Source organism: Falco punctatus (genome assembly GCF_963210335.1).
Source record: "Falco punctatus genome assembly, chromosome: 11".
Lineage (NCBI taxonomy): Eukaryota > Metazoa > Chordata > Aves > Falconiformes > Falconidae > Falco > Falco punctatus.
In genome coordinates, this window is record NC_137591.1 from 26,271,199 (window position 1) to 26,291,616 (window position 20,418).

The 20,418-nt window shown below is 43.2% G+C and overlaps 1 protein-coding gene across 7 annotated transcripts in view; it reads right to left on the reverse strand.

Annotated features, from left to right (window-relative positions):
- MTA1 (metastasis associated 1) overlaps nucleotides 1-20,418 on the reverse strand; it is a 94,347-nt gene that overhangs the window by 17,705 nt on the left and 56,224 nt on the right. For 6 of the 7 annotated variants that reach the window (XM_080406768.1, XM_080406766.1, XM_080406767.1 and 3 more), the window contains 7 exons: nucleotides 19,106-19,164; nucleotides 9,276-9,391; nucleotides 8,288-8,439; nucleotides 6,453-6,642; nucleotides 6,000-6,089; nucleotides 4,053-4,205; nucleotides 2,933-2,968 (listed from right to left, as the gene is read on the reverse strand). In XM_080406768.1, coding sequence (XP_080262894.1) covers nucleotides 2,933-2,968; nucleotides 4,053-4,205; nucleotides 6,000-6,089; nucleotides 6,453-6,642; nucleotides 8,288-8,439; nucleotides 9,276-9,391; nucleotides 19,106-19,164 — 796 coding nt within the window. Of the gene's footprint in view, nucleotides 1-2,932; nucleotides 2,969-4,052; nucleotides 4,206-5,999; nucleotides 6,090-6,452; nucleotides 6,643-8,287; nucleotides 8,440-9,275; nucleotides 9,392-19,105; nucleotides 19,165-20,418 lie in introns of those variants that run through there. The other variant, XM_080406772.1, reaches the window with a different exon arrangement.

Below are 20,418 nucleotides of genomic sequence, written 5' to 3' on the forward strand. Positions count from 1 at the left end.
AAATACCTTAGAAACCTGACCACCAATATATGTATAAACATGGATCTTAATGCTTTACACTAAGCAAAAATAGAAGCTGCAACTTGGCTCATTCCCTGCGAAGCAATCTCTTGACTTCGTATCGCTTTACGATCAGCCCACAAGGAAAGCCTTACAAACTCATCACGCGCCATCAGCTCAGCAACCAGCCGTAACATACAGTACACATACTTCTCCCACGAGTTCGGAAGTAATAGTGCAGCACCAAAAGGCTTTCATCACCAACAAAGAGACTTCAGGTAAAGCCCACCGTAATAGCTGTCCACTGTCACGTGTCAGAGACTTTGACAGGGTGACCTGTCTGAACCATAAAGTATCTTCCAGGTGCCACCAACAGAGCACAGCAGCTGGAAGCAGAAAAACCCCTGGATAATTCATTTAACACCGTAGTAGGTTAACACTTCCTTGAAAACTATTTCAGTATAGGTGGGCCAATTTGTTTTGTGCAGAAAGAATATTTTCAGCCTCTCCATGCAGGCATCTTAACACCACTTCTTTGCAGTACACTCCTACAATGACCTAAACCAGCCAGTATGCCACCACGTATCCCACTATGGGAAGAGGAAAACCATGAAAACAACAAAGAAACCCCTACAATTTCCCGTAGTAACTATAGGAGCTATGTAAAAGAAGAATCTGACTGGTTATAACAGTTCAGTTTTACTCTTGTTAGTCTTTTTCTTCTATTTTAGGTCAGTTACAATCCAAAAAGCAGCCATTCTGGATAGATAGGTTTATGTCAGTCCTTTCATACGAAGTCTGTTGGCTCCTAAGTTCTGGTCACAAGGCTTCGCCTTTCACCCCTTCTTCACAAGTTGCTCTTCATCTTAACCCCCTCCTCTCCCTTCCCACCAGCAGCCTCCCAACTAGTAAGCCTGTGTGACTCCACCCAGAGCCAAGAAGTCTCAGCACCACGTTCCCAGTTCTGGCACAGCACAGGAAAGTGGTGTTGGCCATGCCCAGGGCCAGCAAAGCTCACCAGCTCACATGCACAGCAACTGTGAACCAGTGCTAAGTGGTATTGACATACAAATCAGCACCAGGCCAGAAACTGATCCATCAAACTTCCACCATCTTTTTCCCTGTGCCCAGCAGACCTCGATCCAAGTTCTTTAAACCTTGTTTCCTTGCAGATGGTGACATTCCCTCTCTCTCTTGGCAAAGCTTCCCGCAACTCACGGTCAGAAAATATTCCAGATGTCAAAACTGCAGCATGGCACACATTTTCCAGTCACACAAAAATCTCAACCAACAAGTTTAAGCTGAACTGCTCACAAAAATATCCAGTTAACACCCACTACCCCAACAGGTCAACGGGTTCTGGGACTGAATTGTACTCCACCACCGAGCAGTTACAGGAACGAATACTACTCCAAGTATTTCAATGGCTGGCTGAGAACAGACCGAGCAGATCAAGCAGCAGGTGCTCAATGAGAGCCAGCCCCTGCACCACTACGTACATATGCTTCAGAGAAACACATATATATTCTGAGGTGGCTGAACAGGTACATCACCAAAAATCATATTTTTGCAAACTGCTGCAGCAACAGTTATGACTGAAATGTATCTAGTCAAATATGTGTACCAGCAGATAGACGTTTTAAAACACTAAAACAAGAATATTCTGTTTCCAGTGAGTAAATCTCAGGTTATGAAATCCAGTGCTCTATGCAGAGAGCGCCTTCCTGAGGGCTAGGATCAGTTGTTCTTCTACTTCCCTCCTTTGGGCCAAAACATCTCACAGCTTCAGAAGCATGTCATCTGCTGAGTGACTCAGCAGTCCCCTTGCTGATGAGGACATTTAGCAGGGAGCAGCAGGCATGCCCATGAACAGATAGTCACCAGGAGCTGTGGAAATTCCGTGAGCTACCCTGCATCTACATCCCTCATTACTGTACAAAGCTTTTGAGGAAGCCAAACTGACCAAGGCAGCAGGGTTTTGTTGTTCCTCCCAGAACACAAAAGTTAAAAAGCACAATAAAAACCCCACAACACAGTACCAAGGTATAAATTCCCGAAGACAGCAAGACAGTAGAATGATCACTGTCCTCATTCTTATTGTTTTCTCCACATGCACTGATACATGCATGCATGTAAATATTGATAAAACTCATCCGCCGTCTCAGCCATTAAACACAAAGCTTCACATCAGGGGCATGCAGTGTCAGCCATTTTATGGTAAAAACTGAGCTTAAGTTTTTGTGTTTGCCTGTCTCACAGTGATATTTGTATATCCTAACTATTGAAAATTGGTTTGTTCTATTGAATTTTGTTAAGTGACATCATGTGTACATTTCCTGCATTATCACAAACTAAAGCTTCTGAGGCCTACTCAGTAGTCAGAACAGATTGATTTTTAACCTGAGGAAACGTTGAAAACCATTTCTACTGCAAATAGAGAATGAGCAGTCTCTCACCATTGAGACTGTCCACTCAGTGGAAAATGTAGAGGCTTGAACGTGGGACTCGATGTGAACATTCTCGTCTATTTCTTTTGGTCAAAGTGAATTTAAAGTAGCTCAGGATGTGTGACACTTTGATTTCTTAAAAGTCAAACAGTGAAGCAACACCTAGTTTCAAAACCAACCATATCACAGCTTTCAGCAGCCTCACAAAACTGCTAGAAAACCGTTCTGTCAACTTGAGGAATTAGTAAGCAATTCTGAACATAGCACTTCGTGTCTTCGGTACGGTTGTATGACTTGTCATCTGCATGTGAAAAGCCCAGAAGGTGAGCAGCATAACCATGGGTGGAAATGGTTACCCAAGGAACACTTAGACATCAACACAGAAGGTGCACACAGACTCATTAGCCACAAAGCACAGACAAGCCAGCAGATGAAACTAAAAATCACTCTCCTAGCACAAGCTGAGCGCAGCTTCAAGGTCTTACCCCTGCTAGGCATCAACAGGCGCTTCTTCATGTTGCCTGATAGAGCACAAGTGAACAGAAAAGAGAAAAACATCATATCAGCAACCTGAACAGCAGCAGTTTAAAAAGTTCTTAATGTTAAAACACAAACAGTAAGATATCAAATGTTTGTAATTATTTATATTTCAGATAAGCCACACAAAAAGTTAAAATTAAAGGTAAAAAATGAGAAAGAATCTCTGTATCTCCCTCCCTGCTCAGAATCACCATTAAATCAACTGTTCCTTTCCCCCATTAAGGAGAGCTACCCTCCATGTTCTCACTCCCATTAAGAACATTTGAACAGACCCTTTTATCCTCATCTGGGAAAACGACTGCACTTCTTCTTCCCTGACACTCCCAGGCAAGAGCAACTCTTCAGAACAGAGCCCTGGAGTCCGTGCCAGGAACATCCTGTGGCTATCTCCCACTTCAAACACCTTCCCCAGGCCTTTTATCCTTGAAGAGATGAAGCCCAAACTCCACTGCACAGAGGTGCTCAGTGACAGGGCCAACAAAAGTGAACGCTCGGGTTCTGCACATGGCAAGAGCACGTTTATGCCACACCAGATCTGGCACGTCTGCCTCCCTCAGCTAAGCAGCAGCCTGCCTTTCTCAATGGCACGCAGCCTCTGGTAGCTCTGCTCAAAGCCAGGTGGATCCACATGTTACAAAGCCACCTGGGAACTGCACAGCTACTACCTACAGGTTAAAAAGCTGTAAACCTCAAAAGAAAAAGGAAACATCACTGGAAAACAGCTATTAAGGTTTTTTTCAAACTACTCAGTTTAAAATTGAAGGGAAGTTTCTCTTTCTCCTTCACTATCCCATTTGCAAGGTTGGACAAGCTAGGCAGAGTTCCACTAGCACAGCAGCTGTGTGTGCAGGCACCACCCAGGCAGTACACATCATGTGTCCCACCCAGAAGGAGAAAAGGGACAAGTCACTTCGACAAAAGGAAAAAAAACTCCCTCAAGAATAAGAAACTCGGAATTTATATAAAGGACTAGCGTTTTAAATAACCACCTTGTATACCAAAAGGACAGAAAAAAAAAAAAAAAGCCTATATAGACAATGTAAATTTTTTAGAAAAAAAAATTACCATCCATTCCATTGTGCTGTTCATAACTTCTTTTTCCCAGGATAGTTGGGGACCCATTATTAATGACAGGTGTAAACTTAGCAGGGGTCAGATTGTTGAGAGAACTGGACAAGCTCTTTGCAGGATCTGGTTTCGGAGGACACGGATGAGACTCTGTTGTAAAACAGCAAGACGGTTTATTAGTGAAGATACTGAAATTATAAATCTGAAAACAACCTTCAAATTTCCAAGGTGACCAAGTATACTTCCCCTTATATACGGACTATCTCAGTCAATAATTTTAACTGTGTTGCTATTTATATAAAGCATTTTAAATATATTTAGGAATTCACCTCTACTGAAGATGTTAAAATCAATGCCATAATACTATCCTAAAACAAAAGTACTTTGCATCTATTTCCAAAATACTATTCTCCAAAAATTTGGGATTATTTTGGTGCTACTTATATTAAAAGCCATCTTTTGGCAGTCATAGAACATCCCTAAACTCTGGGGAAATTACATTTTGCCAGTTTTGCAAGGTTTGTAAAAAATACAACTTCTAAACTGGCCAAACAAGCGAGGATTCAAAGCATCACAATAAGAACACACAGCATCTGAATTCAAACTTTTGGCCAGGGCAGAGATCAAGAACACATTGTTCAACTGGAAACATTTTGAGAAAGTTACAAGCAATAGCAAATGGGAGCTTCAACTGAGTGCTTCTCTTGCAGCCCCAGCAGCCAAGTAATGCATAAATTAAAGCCCACTGAGCATGACACCTCCCAGAAATACATTCTCACCAGCCCATCAGCTTCCCTCCATTTCTTTCATTCATTTCTCGCAGCTCAACAGTCGAATGGAGAACCTGACACCATGCTAGAATGAAATCTCAAAATCTACTGCTACATTCCGTACAACTATGAAAAGCTGGATTTTATCCAACAGTAAAACTTCTCCCTTTATCGGCCTTCTTTGGTTGCTTTATATGTATCCAAAGGTTTCTCAATCTGTGTACCTCATTAGTATACAGTAGAAGTACAACACTCCACACAGAAGCAGTAAATATTTAATAAACCCTGAGCCTCACAATATTTCATCAACAAAAATGTTCAAAGAAACTTAAGATCAACTCCAGCATTTCTTATCCGAGTAAAAAGGCAATCGATTTCCTTGTTAATCTGGAAGTCTTCAAAGTACCACTGTCTCAGCTAGCTTTCTGTGGTTTGACTCACATCAGACTGCTGCAACAACTTGAGACATGTCTTCAGGGTATCTCTAGCAACCGGCAACACTAGGGAAAATGATTCTGCATTCATTTGTAGTCAGAGCTGGCATGCCACATAGCACCGCTTTAGATGCTTCCAGCACATAAGACTTACACTGAGGTCCTGGATGGAGCTTCTCAATACTCCTCACAGATCAGCTGATGAGGCCCAAGTCCTCAAGACAACCATAACAAAAAAAACAACCAAACAAACAAAAAAACCCTCACTTGACAAAACCCAAGAAGAAAGTAAAGAATGGAAGTACAGTTCCCTTGTCTAGCTCCAGTGCTGTCCTAAACCCTTGGCTTCTTGGAGTACCCAACTGTAAGATCTGCCTCCAGCCAGCCCAAAAATTTTAACGGTGGACTGACCAAATTTCCACAGAGCATTATGTTCGTGCCTCCATTAGCAGCTGGTAACTTGTCCCCACATACATGGGAAGCCACAGCAAACACATCCCTCCCTTCACTTAACAAGGTTTCTGATATAGCTCCATGAGCCAAAAGTGGACTGCTTGAGCCACTAGGTCTGTCAAATGAAGCAGGAAAAGGAAAAAGGACAAGTTCATGGGAAGGTTTTTGAGTTTGTTTTTTTTAATCCAGAACCAAACGGAAAAAGGAATGGTTCACAGAATTAGCTAGCAGGGCTTTTTGTTTGGTTGAGGGGTTCTGTGTTCAGTGGTGTCCGTTTTTTGTAATACCTAAATACCGGAGTACTGCTTCTAAAGGCTTTCGAACCACTTGCTTTAATAGCAGTGGGTTTTCTGATGCCTCAGGTAAACGTGCTGTGCCTGTAAAACAAAGAAAAATACTTAAGAGTGTATTACAAAACTAAATGAATAACTGAAGTGTCCTGAAAGAGCTTTCCAAATAAACGGAATTTTACAAGCTGCAAGCATGTCTTGGCAACAGGACACTAATCCAGGAGGACGTTAGATGTAATAGCAAACCTGAGTATTTTAAAACAAACGACTCATGAATTTTCAAAGTTATTTGTCTAGTCTAAATCAGAATGCTCTGAAAGTATAGTTAGATTTTGTGACACCACTAGCTACATGCAAGAGAACATCTCAAGAAGCTGGAACTCAAACTTTGTGCGAAATGCATGTCAAAGGGCTCCTTTGCAACTACGTCCCATCGGCATCCCCACTCACATTCTGCTTTGATTGCTGCACTGTTAATAGGCAGATAGGGATGTCTTGCAGCATGCCAAGGGCGCAAGATATCTCGACATAAACGTCTGGCAATTCTTGTCAGTTTTGTTGTATGGAGATAGAAAGCTTGTCTTGTCTTCATAGCAAACTTGGGACTCCCACTGTTTCGTACTGGTACACCATGAGGACTCTAAAATGAAAGAAACGTAAATACGGTTTCTAAAAAACAATTATGAGAAAGTATGGTTTTAAAGAAGGGAAAGAATATCATACAAAAGCCCTTTCAACTACCGATTCACAGCTGTAAAAACAGAAACAGTATTACAGATGAAAATATTTTCAGCCAAGCTATTCCCCATATCTCAAATCTTTCCCATCAATATTTGGAATTTTCTTCCAAAATATCTCAAAGGATAAAATGAAGATAAACATTTTCTTTTCATAGGGAAGTATTTATTTCTGTGCTGTCCCAATTTTTAAAGCAGGGATCCAAAAGCCAGACCTGAAGAAGTTACCTGAATCTATCACGTGATTTAGTGCTTATAGTCAACAGACTCTCCAACTTTGGGTGCTTAGAGTGGCTCTGGATGTACAACACAAACTCCTTATACCATTTGTAAGAGGGAGAGGAAAAATCAGTAAGTAGCTCTATGGCTAAAACATACATCACACAAACTCACTTCCCAAAGCAAGCTTACAGCATGCACGAATGCTGCTGTCTCAAAGTTGCAAGTGTTGGTTTTAATTCTTACTCCAAACTCAATGAATGTGTTTACAGAGTTGTCAAATATTCACTGCGTTTATTGACTACAGAGCGCCAAAGCAGTATCTTCTCCGTGAAAAGCAACTAAGTCAACCGATAAAATAATGATAGTAGTATCCTGATATCTCAAACCTGCCCACAGCTGGAAAGTAGGAGGAAATTTCAATCTGAGGAGAACAAGGCTTTCCCCTCTCTGACTATTTACATACTTTTTAATTAACAAACAAGAGATATAAGGTTGATAAAACCTGGCAGTTATCTCAGCAATTAGATAGCTTCAGAACACAAACAGAAGCCAGGAAAGGACATAAACGAAAGAAGTAAAATACAAAGGGAATGACAGCAAAGAGTAGGAGAAAGGAAAGAAATTAATATAAGACCAAAGTTCAGTGTGCACTATCCTTCTGTCCATGTGATGCAGCTACTTTTCCCAATCAGCTCAAGGTATGAGGCTTTCAGATTGAACTTCCACCAAATTCAGAAAAATTCTGAGAATTTTGGCTTTTAAGTAAAAGGGGGAAAATCAAACAGAAGAAGCTCATAAAATGCTTACTCAAACCTATCCAAAAGAAAATAAGATTAATTAACAAAAAATCGGATGAAGTAGAAAAACAAGATAAGAGATCTCTAAAATGCTACTAGCTATTTGGGGTATCTAATTTTGAATGTGCCTTGGGTAAGGGAACAAGTTTCAGGAAATAATGAATTCCTTTATGTAAAAAAAAGGATTCTCTTTCCCCTACAGCAAAAATCATGGAAATAGAATACCAGAAACACTGGCTGCCATTTCAGTTTTTTCCATCTTCATTAAGTTATCCTGTGCATGATGACTAGTTTGCTAAACAAAGGATTTCTTCTTTTTTCCTCCAGGCAGTACTGGGCAACAAATTACTTATAGCCAAAGTTAACAGGCCCAACTTCTGCAACATGAAATACCAAACCCAAGGACAACAACAGAGGCTGAAGGCATTCTTTTTGTTGTAAATTATTTAAGAACAGCAAACTAGTTAAATATCATGACACCTAGCCTTCCAGGCAAGAGCAGGGAGCAGTCTGCTCTGGAGATACCTACCAAGTTATTGCGGTTTGGTCCTGGTCTCTCCCCATCTAACCGTGTTGGCATTTTCAAGCCACCGTATTTCTTCCAGTACGTCCAACAGGATGCACAGAGGCGACACTGCATGTTAGGGGGACCCCAAGAATACCACTGGTAAGACTGTGTGGCTAGAGATAACAAAGGTGGAAATTATATATATCCTTAAACAGGATCACTTTTCAGAGCTTATTCTCTTTAGAACTATCACAAAAGAAAACCCACAGACAGTGCAAAGCTCAAACAGACCTTAAAAAACTGGTGATAGCTTCACTGTCATCACCACTGTTAAACATACTTGTGACTTCAGCAGAATTAGTTACGCATATAACCCCCTCTTAAAACATGATCAGAAAACCCCCAACTAGTAGGATGGGAAAATGTCCTGCCAATGAAACTGAAAGTTCTCATTCTGCAAGACTGGTAGACAATTTCTGCAGAGCATGGGGGGGGAGGGAGGGAAGATTTGTCTTCAGGACCTCCCCATACAGTACTTTATGACTAAAGAATGTACCAAATCTGTGATGTGATTTCCCATACAGTCCAACATTCCAGCATCTCTAAAAACTCTCCATAAAGAAGCACAATCATTAGAACTCAGTATATTAATATCAGCCAGTAGACCAAATACAATGATATCACATATTTTGAAATCTACTAAAAAATTATGAAAAAACCTGTTAAATTCACACCTTGGTGATTTAAGTCTTCCCTTATTAGCTATCTGCAGTCACATAGAACATTTACTAACTCCCCCTTTAGTACTTCATAATTCTATTTACGATTGTAACACGAGTCACTCAGAAAAAGCCCTTTGCTTACATGCTGCTATGTCAAATTCTGTCCCCCACCAGCCACGTCCAAAGCCTTCTCTCCCGCTTCTGCTCCACAACACAGCTTTTACTTTACTGTTTGCAACAGAGCACTCGCATGTTATACACAGCTGCCATACTGGCACGTCACTTACTGTAACAGCTTTCACAGGCCCGTCCTGCTCCCGTGTTCTGTGCCTGTACTCCAGTACCATTTACCACTCCTGGTTTGACATTATTTACATTGATCTGGTTGGGGTTTGGCTTGTTACTTAAAACACAAAGCAAAAAAAGAGGGCAAACATTAATTGAGGCACGTGATTTCCAACTTGACTTTCAAAAGTATGGCCCAAAATGTTTGAAGATTTAAATTTCATTCATTGTGTCACTTCCAAAACAAGGTGTACTTACCAGCAATCTGACTTCCAGGAAGACACTGTCTCTGATAATATTTAAATAATGCTAATAATAAAAATAGCTATAATAATAGATAGCATTTTCAAGAGTCCAAAACCATTTAAAAACAATAAACCAGTGAGGCCAGGTAGGTATCTTGCTATCCCAGACATTCTAATCTAGGTGACAAAAACACCTCACCTACAGCTCTCCCTCAGTCCTCAACATGAGGGATTATTTTACTCAAATCTCCAAAAAGACAGTTGGGGACCAGAGCAGGAGAGGCAGTGAGAGGAAGGGCAACCCCTGCCTTATTCAGGGAAGTAAAACCTTAGACTAAAGTCACAAACATCTCCATGTTGCCTTACTGCAAAGGTTTGTGTCACATAACCACAATTCACACAAACACACTGAACAGAATTTTTGGACGTAGTGTTTACACGGAGATTTTCATTAATACGAGTTTTCCGACAAGTCTTAAACAATGGTCTGTGCTTCTAATAGAAAGCATTTTGGTTTCTACTGGACGGAGAAAGTCTGAAAACCTAACATCTGTAGAGTAAGAAAAATGTTGGTGGCTGTCACTAACCCATTCTAATACAGCAACATCTGAATCACCTCAGCTCATCCCTGTACGCTCTTAAAAGCATTGACTCGGGGCGGGGGAAGCTACTGGCCCGAGCTGAGAACAGAAGGGCAAACAAAACCTCGGTGTAGAGAGGAGCAGAATGGAATAGTACAAAACCTCTGCAGAGGAAGAGGTGTCTGAGGACGAAAATGAGGTGTTCAAAAAATTTTTGGTATGGGATGGAGAATCAATACTGCAGGGAGAAGACTTGTGGGGAATGGATGAAGACAGTCACACAAGGAGTTTCAGACAAGAATACACAAGGAGCTTATAAAACATGCAAGGACTCCCAGGTCCTGCGAGGAGCTCAGCTTATAGAAGGAACAAAAAGAAGGCAGCGTTTGGTGCCAGCTTCTGAACATAAGCCATACTTGCAGTGCCGATTACATTTCCCTCATATTCTCTTACCTGAAGACTGAAGGGAGTAAGCATACTCCTTTTATTTCCAACTAATAAATGCACGACTAGGAATCTACTTATTCAAGCAGAAATATCTTAAAATGGCTTTCTGAAAAAAACATTTTCTTCCACATCAGTTGCACACTGACACAGGAGTCACAGTGATTTCAGTGACCCAGAACACTTACTACTTTTTACCTGGGTAGTGCTGCAAAAACAGCATTGTGGGAATACAGCCAAATTAATTTCTTTCTAATGGGGCATCAATACCAGGTTTCATGTTCTCAGCAATAACCCCTGAAAGGAAAGGAGTTCCAAGTGACTGAATTCTGAAGACAACTGCCCCTCCCAGCTCCAGAACAAACCCAAACACCACTGGAAGGTTACACTGTCCTGGAACCCAGAAGGTCATCCCTCCCCTCAACTGAGAGTGTACGATCAAGCACTGAGATACAGAACTCAGCAAAGTTCCATTTCTATAGAGACAAAATAGACTCTGCTGTTCTGCTGTGAATGACCTACAAGAACCATACGCACGTTCCATAAGGAGGTAGGAGGGTATTTGCTCAGTCCAGGAAAAACTTCTGATAGTGCTCCTCACTGTAAAGTTCAGGGCCTTTCTGCAGAAGAGAAAGCTTAGGAGGCTAAGTGACACAGGAACACTGTAAATAGGTTGTTCCCTCAGTACGCTGAGCAGCCCATACACAGCCCAAAAGAAACACAGAAGAGAAAAAAAGAAGCAGAAAAAGGCACAATTAGGTTTTTATCACCTTTTGCTTATTAATTTGCCCAGCTCTTACAAAGATTACAGTGTTTCAGGGTGCTCATCAGAATGGCATGAAGTCCTGACACCACAGATGGCAGGAGACCTGCAGACACATTTAACAAAGGGGAAGCTGAAAGAGGGTACACTCACGCTACCCAGCATTTTGCTCTGCCATGTCACTATAGTAACCTGCTGCAAAAGAACTTTTGCCAATGAATCACTAGCAAACTCCATGCGCAAACATTACCAAGATGCTGCAAAACAAACAGTCCTCACAGACACACGCTGTTACAAGCAGTGCTGCTTAACAAACCAAAAGACTGAAATAAAGAAAACTAAGGTCTTAAGGCTCAACATCAGGCATGCTGCTTTCTGTATGTTGATTTATCCTCTGAAAAAGGTGGTAAAGGAGTCTGAAACCCATCAGAAAAGCACACAAAAAGGTTTTGGATATTTGAGCGGTGTGCTGGGAAGCCCTGATGTGTCTGGTGATAAACGGTAAGTTAAGGACAAGACCGCACATGTTGGCACGCCTGCCCAGAGTACTGAGGTCTTGTGCAGAAAGGAAAGCGATGGCCTGACTCTGCTGTCCTCTCTACATCACTTATCAAACTTGTATTTCAAACATAAGTGAAAGGGATGCACAGGTAAAAGCTGACCACCAAATCATGCTGATCACCAGGAGTAACATCCTGTAGTTGTGGCAATAACTTCACTTCAGGATTTTGGAACGATACAATTAACACAGCTGCAACAAGTACCACAAAGCATCGTGCTCCAAAGCAAAGGTCAAGTTTCACAGCGGCAGTAACAATAAAATTCAGGCAGCTAGTGTTTCATCATGAGAAGCAAAAAGCTCTTAATTGTTGATGATATGTTAATTAAACTTGTTTGATATCACCAAAGCCTGCTACAGCTATGAACAAGAGAATTAGAGATGACTAACTAGATGAATCATTAAGCAATTAATGAAGCTAAAGTGAAAGATGCAAATAAGGTAGTGAGAATACTGATGGTGTGGTAAACCATTTCCAGCGCTTACATCAAGAGGAGAAGTCTTCTAAAAGGGTTTCAATTGCAATGGAGCAGTGAAGTGCAAATTTCTGGGCTGCATTCTGCAGATCAGTCTCAGCTGAAGAGATTAAGGTGATAAAGCACATGCAGAAAGGAGGCACTGGAAGCCAGCTATCGTGGACCGAAGCCCCTGCCCAATAAAATCCAACCTAAGGATAATCCTGAGCCATGCAGAACACTGAAATTCCTTCTCTACATGACTGGCTAGCATTTAACCCACAGCACAGCAATAAAATCGTAGTTGTTAAAAATAACTACAAACTTAACACCATCAGTGAATGTTTCCTGTTACTGAAGAAACCACAGTGGTGCTAGGTTCGACAGAACAATTAAGAAATTAAGCCTCAGAAATGAGAATAATTTTAAATCCTTTGTTAGGAGCATTTATGCCATCTACCTCTAGGCATCTAATGCAAGTGCCTGTTTAAGGAATCCAGACAACAGGGATGAGCTCTGAGCTCTCATCACAACTCTCCAGGCTACTGAAAATACCCACTTCTAAGAACAGGCCTAATGACTGCTAAATGATGCTTTGTGAAAACGAGCAGCTTTCTCCAACAAAATGGTGAAGATTGCCATTTTAACCACACAGCTAGAAAAGAGAGAACAGCGTTACACCTTTTAAGTTTTCCATGCTGCAATGAACCTCTGCACAATTAAATAGGAAAGGAACAAAGCCTTGCTCCTCAGGCAAAGGACAACCAAGAAACAGACAGAGGAATTACATTCAGCTTGTTACGCAGTTGCCCACTGTAGTCATCCAATGCTTTGACCTATTCCTCCAGTTTCCCTATTTGCTTAAAAAGAGGCAGGGGAGGGAGAATATTTCCCTACTTTACAAGTGTTTGTGAGGCAGTGTTTGCAGCTTGTCCAAGTGCTTTGAGATTCTCAGATAAAACACTGCACCCTGAATGTATTAATTTACATTTACAGATGTACATTTAAATTTTACATCTATATATTTTGGAGATGGGATTATATGCAGCACTTCATTCCTCCCTTTCTGTTCTTAACCCTTCGGATAGCACTTAGAGGAAAGCAAAAGAGAAAAGTCACATAAAGCTGCATAGAACCATAGAAGCATTCAGGATGGAAGAGAGCTTTAAGACCACAGAATCCAACAGTTAACCCCAGCGCTGCCAAGCCCATCACTAACCCATGTCCCTAAGCACCATCCAGGTCTCTTGAACGCCTCCAGGGATGGAGACTTAACCCTCCAGGGATGGAGACTTAACCGCTTCCAGGGCCGCCTGTTCCAGTGCCTTTTTGGTGAAGAAATCTCTTCCTAATACCCAATCTAAACTTCCCCTGGTTTCTTCTTGTCCTCTTACTTGTTCCCTGGGAGAAGAGACCCATCACCCCATGCCTACAGCCCCTGCCTGGCAGCTGTAGGAAGCGATCAGGCCCCCCCGAGCCCCCTCCTCTCCAGGCTGAACCCCCCCCGGCTCCCCCAGCCACCCCCCCAGCCTGGTGCCCCATCCCCCACACATCCCCTCCCCCTGCCCGTCCCTGGACACGCTCCAGCCCCTCCGTGTCCCAAGGGGCCCAAACCTGCACCCAGGGCTCGAGGGGCGGCCCCAGCAGTGCCCAGCACAGGGGACAGTCACTGCCCCGGCCCTGCTGGCCACACTGTTTCTGACACAAGCCCGGGTGCTGTCGGCCTCCTTGGCCACCCGGGCACACCGCTGGCCCGTGCCCAGCCGGCTGCCAGCCCCCCCGGCCCTTCCCAGCCCCCTGCCCCAGCCCGCAGCTGCCGGGGGCTGGCGTGACCCGCGGGCAGGGCCCGGCGCTCAGCCCTGGGGACCCTCACACCACCGGCCTCGGCCCCTCGGCCTGCCCAGCCCCCCGCAGAGCCCCCCGCCCCGCAGGCCAGCGCTGCCCCAGCTGGGTGTCCCCTGCACACCCCCGGAGGGAGCGCTCGGTCCCCTCGCCCAGACTGTCGGTAACGGCGTTACCCGGGGCCGGCCCCACACGGAGCCCCGGGGACACGGCCTGTGCCCGCGCCAGGGGACGTGGCTCCATCCCGCACCGCGCCGGGCTCGGCCGGCCGGGCTTTGGCCCCGCTGAGTGACCCGGCCCGGGGCAGCCGGTGCCTCCGGAGGGGCTGTGGGGGGGACGGCGCCATCCGCAGCCTCCCCCTCACCCACCGGGCAGGGCACCTGTCACAGGAGGGACCAGGTCAGCCAGGCAGGACCTGCCTCTTGTCACCCCCCTGGCTGGGCCCGATCCCCGGCTGTCCCGCACGGCCGTGTGATGGCACTCGGGGGATCTGCTCCGTAACCTGGCCCGGCACCCAGGCCAGGCTGGCGGCCTGCGGCTCCCCTCATCCTCCTTCCCACCCTTCCTGCAGGCGGGTGTCACACCGCCTGACCCCCAGCCTGCCGGGACCTCCCAGTTTGCCAGGGCTGCTGGGAAAGGATGGAGAGCGGCTGGGCGAGCTCCTCCGCCAGCTCCCTCAGCTGGATCCCGGCGAGCCCCAGATGTAGCAGGTCGCCGACCACTTCCCTTTGGATTAAGGGGGTGTCTGTCTGTGCCCTATCTCCCAGCTCAGGAGCCTGGGTACCCAGAAAACAACTGGGTTTACTATTAACACCGAGGCAAAGGCAGCATTAAGCACCTCTGCCTTTTCCTCATACTTTTATCACTATGTGATTCCTCCTGCATCCGACAAAAGATGGAGATTCTCCTTAGCCCACTTTTGTTGCTAATGTATTTATAGAAACATATATATATGCATGAAATTATATATATTTATATATATATGTGCATAAACATATGTCAGCCTTCATTTGTCAGCAACACGGACAATGGGATGGAGCGCACCCTCAGGAAGCTTGCCAGCAACACCAAACTGTGTGGTGCAGTCGACGTGCTGGAGGGAAAGGATGCCATCCAGGGAGACCCTGACAGGCTTGAGAGGTGGGTTTGTGTGAACCTCATGAAGTTCAACAAGGTCAAGTGCAAGGCTCTACAGCTGTACTGGGGCAACCCCCAGTGTCAATACTGGCTGGGTGGAGAAATGGATTGAGAGCAGCCCTGAGGAGAAGGATTTGGGGGTGCTGGTGGATGGAAAGCTCAACATGGCCTGGCAATGTGCACTTGTAGCCCACAAAGCCAACCAAATTGTGGGCTGCCTGAAAAGAAACATAATCAGCAGGTCAAGGGAGGCGATTTTTCCCCTCCGCTCCGCTCTCCTGAGACCCCACCTCCAGTACTGCATTTAGCTCTGGAGCCCTCAATATAAAGACATGGATCTGTTGGAGCGAGTGTAGAAGAGGCCACAAGGATGCTCAGAGGGGCTGGAGCACCTCTCCTATGGAGACAGGCTGAGAGAGCTGGGGCTGTTCAGCCTGGAGAAGAGAAGGCTCCAGGGTGGCCTCATAGCCCCCTTTAGACACTGGTAGGCTGCTAATTAGAAAGACATGGACGGACTTTCTAGGGCACATAACAGGACAAGGTTGAATGGCTTTAAGCTGAAAAAGTGCAGATCTAGATTAGATATTAGGAAGAAATTCTTCATTATGAAGGGCGGTGAGGCACTGGCAGAGGTTGCCCAGAACAGCTGTGGGTGCCCCATCCCTGGAACTGTTCAAGGCCAAGTTGGACGGGGCTTGGAGCAGCCTGGTCTGGTGGGAGGTGTCCCTGCCCATGGTAGGAGGGTTGGAACTAGATGATTTTTACAGTCCCTTCCAATCCAAACCATTCTGTGATTCTATGATGATTCATGATTTGCAGATGTCCTAATACCAAAAAGCACCAGCTGCACAACATGACCATCACCAAAAAGCAAGTAACTACTACATATGATGCCCAGAGGATTAGTAAAACCAGAATATGGCTTCCACAACAGCCTGAAGAGTATGCTTGCGTACACACTAGAAGGAGGAAAGAGACTGAGACTACATCTGCAACAAGAAAGGTCTCCTAGTCCCACACTGGCACTGGCGGATGGCAGGATGAAGCATGTGAGAACATGGAATCTCTGTGCATTCAGGCTTCTGCTGCTGCTTTATTTAACACCACTCCAACTAACAGAGAAATTGCTACAGAAAGCAATGAAAACGATTTTTTTCATTATGCCTCGAATGCGGAATTCAAGTGATTTTATACTTTTTCCTTTCACCAGGAAAGCACATTAGCGCTTTTCAACCTAAAGGATGCATTGAAAAGCCATGCAAACAAACAGTGCTTTCAGTCGCATCAACTACAAATGTCTGTCCCCAAACCAGGTTTTTTCTTGGAAGAAGCACAGAAATGTTTATCCAATATCTAGAATAGAAATGTTTTTCCCAGTATCTGGGATGCTAGTTTAGGACTTGATAACCTCACAACAATTACCTGTACGACTCTCCCTGCTTCAGTTACCCACATTATAAATTTGGGGCACAGTCTCAAGTTAAAAAATACCAACTCTAAAGCTTCACATAAAGCTGTTATTTTTCACTGTGTAATATGTATGTGACTTGAGTTTTGAAGACTGCTTGTGTTGTTTTTCTTATTATTTCCCCCGCCTCTCCCTAAATTTTCCTATAACATCACAGGAACAAATGAGAATCCTATCAGTAGAAGACAGCCAGAGACAATAAATACATAAATAAAATATTGTTTGAGTTTGATATCCTCTGGGGTCTCTCTTTGCAAACAACTTTACAGCAGTTATTGTTAAATAACTGTTAAATAACTCAAGCAGCTGATACGCTTCTGCATAGGTCTTGTGACAGCCTACATCAAGTAATTTATTTTCGAGGTGACAAGTGGATCATTATGGTTCAAGCCTCGTAATAGGAATGGGCTCAGTAACACGATAAGGACAAATCAATATCATTGATACTTGGATCCCTACACCATGTATTGCTATTACAAGCCAAGGATATAATCTTCTTCTAGGTCACAAGATAACGTAGATGCAATACATTCCCTATGTGCCAGACCCTGTACTGAAACTTGAACAGAAATAATCTAAAAATCTTTGAAATACTTAATTGTTGCCACATTTGGAGGTATAAATAGCAAAAAAGCAGCAGATGCATTCACATGGGATTAGATGTCACGTACACAACTGCTACTTTTCCTGATACACATGAAAGGATATTGAAGGAGGAAGATTTTACACTCATTTTATCAATTAAACAATATGCAAATTAAGGTATAACACGCACAAAATCAACTGTGCCTGGAAATCAAAGCCAGAGACAGAGAAAGCAAGCACACAGGTAGAGACAGAAGTCCTTTCCTGAAGTAGAGAGGTATGCTGCCGATTTGATTATATTCTCTAGACAGCAACAAGAATTACGTTGCTGATGCAGTGTTGAGGGGTAAGATACCACTCCTGACAGCCATTAACAAATAAGCACTATAACCTTTCAAATACAAAGCATATCTACATACATTATAATCCAAGAGCAACAGCAAGGCTACCATGCCGTCTCATCTGCAATATCCTTTTGCATCTGCAATCTAAATCACATTGGCTTTTGCTTTACAAGCTTATGACATTGTGAATCCATGTTTAATTTGAAGTCCAGTGTACCCTTGCAGAGTAACACCATCCACGAAAAGCAATTCTGTTGAACAATTGTGTGATAAGACATCTATTTGGTCTCACTCTGAATATTACACCTAATTTTTAGTAAATTCATCTGAGACACATCAACCTATTTCAAAGCAAAGAGATCAGGCATTCTTCTATTTTCACAATAAATTACGGATTGTCTTGCAAGCTAAATATGGAAAACAGTTTTGCCTTAAGTAACAGAACACATGGTAGAAGTTTGTAAATATTTGAAAGGAGACAGAATAAAACAGCAAAGGAGTTATTTGGAACAATACACACGGGAATGTATCTAGGAGTGAAAACTGAAAAGAGAAAGGACAGGGGAGATCTGAAGTTCCACACCATAACAAATGTTGACTGGGTTATGCAAAGGAAATGCAAAAGAGGAAACACATTTTATTAAGAAATTATATCTCATTATATATACACACATCATTATATATTAAATCTCAATATAAGTTTTTTAATATAACAATTACATTAGGAAACAACCACACATTGGTGATCCACTGATGACAAAAATCAAGAAAACCAGACATATTATTGAGCAGTTAATTAGCTACCCTTTTGTTCATGACCATGCTGACCTGCTAGCAAGTCCCCAACTCCCAGTCCACATAAAAATAAAAATCAGAAAGTAAGTAAACGGTCACTTCAGGATGGGAACACTATACAGGATGAAGGAAATGAGCAACATGACAGCACAGCATCCTAACCAGGAAAGCCCCAAAGGGAGAGTCCTCTGCTGCCCACAGAGGAAATAGCCTGTGTTCCAGAAGTGGAAGGTCAGCGTGTGGGCACACCTTTGTCTTTTACACACCTCTAAGCAGAAGCGTGGCGTGGAGTATCCTGGGAGGAGTGCTGCTTTGCTCTAGTCAGCCTGGAAATACCAAGGCTATCGTGTTCTCTTCCACAAGGCAGCTAGTTGTTTATTAGCACAGGGTGGTTAGCATTAACTCAGCTAAAAATGGAATGCGTGCCTATTCAAGCATCAGCAGAAAGTTTGATATATTGGTAACATAATTTAATAGTTCTCTAACCTGTTTGTTCAGCTATGTCTCTCATTATGTCACTAAAGCAAATATGGAATACTGGGAAGCCGTGGAAACTGCTACACCAGACCCTCTACAATGGAATAGAAAACAAAACAATACAAAAAGATACTTACTAGTTGGGTATATACACTTGTTTTAGCTTGCTTTCTGCTTCTGCTGCTTTCAATCGTTTCTTTAAAAAGAAAAGAAAAAAAGAAAAAAGTTAGAATAAAAAGAAAAGCAGCACTATTTTACCTGAGAGTCGAGTAATATACCCATAAAAACTTTAGTACTTATTAACAAATAATGATGCTTTCCTTTCACTGAGCAGCTATGACAAAATCTTTTTCCAAAAGGAAAATATCCACTGAAAACAACTGTGGGCATCAAATGTCCCTATGTACACAGCTCTTAAGAAAAGTCAAGTCAAAGAGATGACAAACTTCATTCCCATTCACTTCAATACAAATTAATGCACTGTTCCCCCCAACACCCCACCCTGCCCAAGGAAGATCTGACATATCAATCTGTGCATGTTCTCCATGACAAGATCCACCAATTGAACACCACCAGGTACAGTGAGGTACCCTTCTCCATCATACTTCCTCAACAGCTGAGCCAATTCAAAGAGTTTCAATGAAGAGTTCTTTGTTGATAGTAATAACTTTTGAAGACTTAGTGACACAGGAGACTTTATTTAAAAATTAAAAAGGCCAAGAGGTCAACTGAAAACCGATGCAGAATTACCCAACAGAGTTTTTAATTATGGTATGTCATCACTTCTGACTAAACATCAGCTATGGACAACCTGTATATTTGCACTTCCCAAACGTGAGAAGCTCTAGGTACACAAGTACTACACCTTTACCCTGCGGGAACTAAGCCCCAGGCACACATGCAAATCTCAGGGGACAAGCAGCAAAGAACTTCAAGTGGGTTAAAAAAGGGGAGAAGCTAACTAGACCAAGCAAGCAGCCCCTAACAAAAAACACCATTGCCAGGAGATATTAAGGAACATAAGAGATGTGTTTAAAGGATAAGAGACAAGAAGTAGACTTGTTAGAGCATGGGGACACATGTTTGTAAGTACAAGCCATTCATGTCTTTACATGGCCCTACTTCAGTAAAACCATCCATCAACTTCTGTCCACATTTCTGGAGTAAAAGGATTAGAGGATCCTTTCAGTGGGATGTACGGAGTAAATTCCTCTAGAACAGCACTACTATTACTTTACCTGTGTATTTAGCTACAGCTGTGAACTTGCCGATAGCCCATGAGAACACGGCAGAGGTAGGCAATTAACATGAGCCTGACTAACTGGCCACTGATTCCTTTCACAACTCAAACCTTCACACCATTTAAGAAGATACATACATGTTCTGAGGTTCAAGATTTCTCTTTATTGCATAAGCTAAATTAATTTAGGGTGAACCTCTGGCAGCCTCT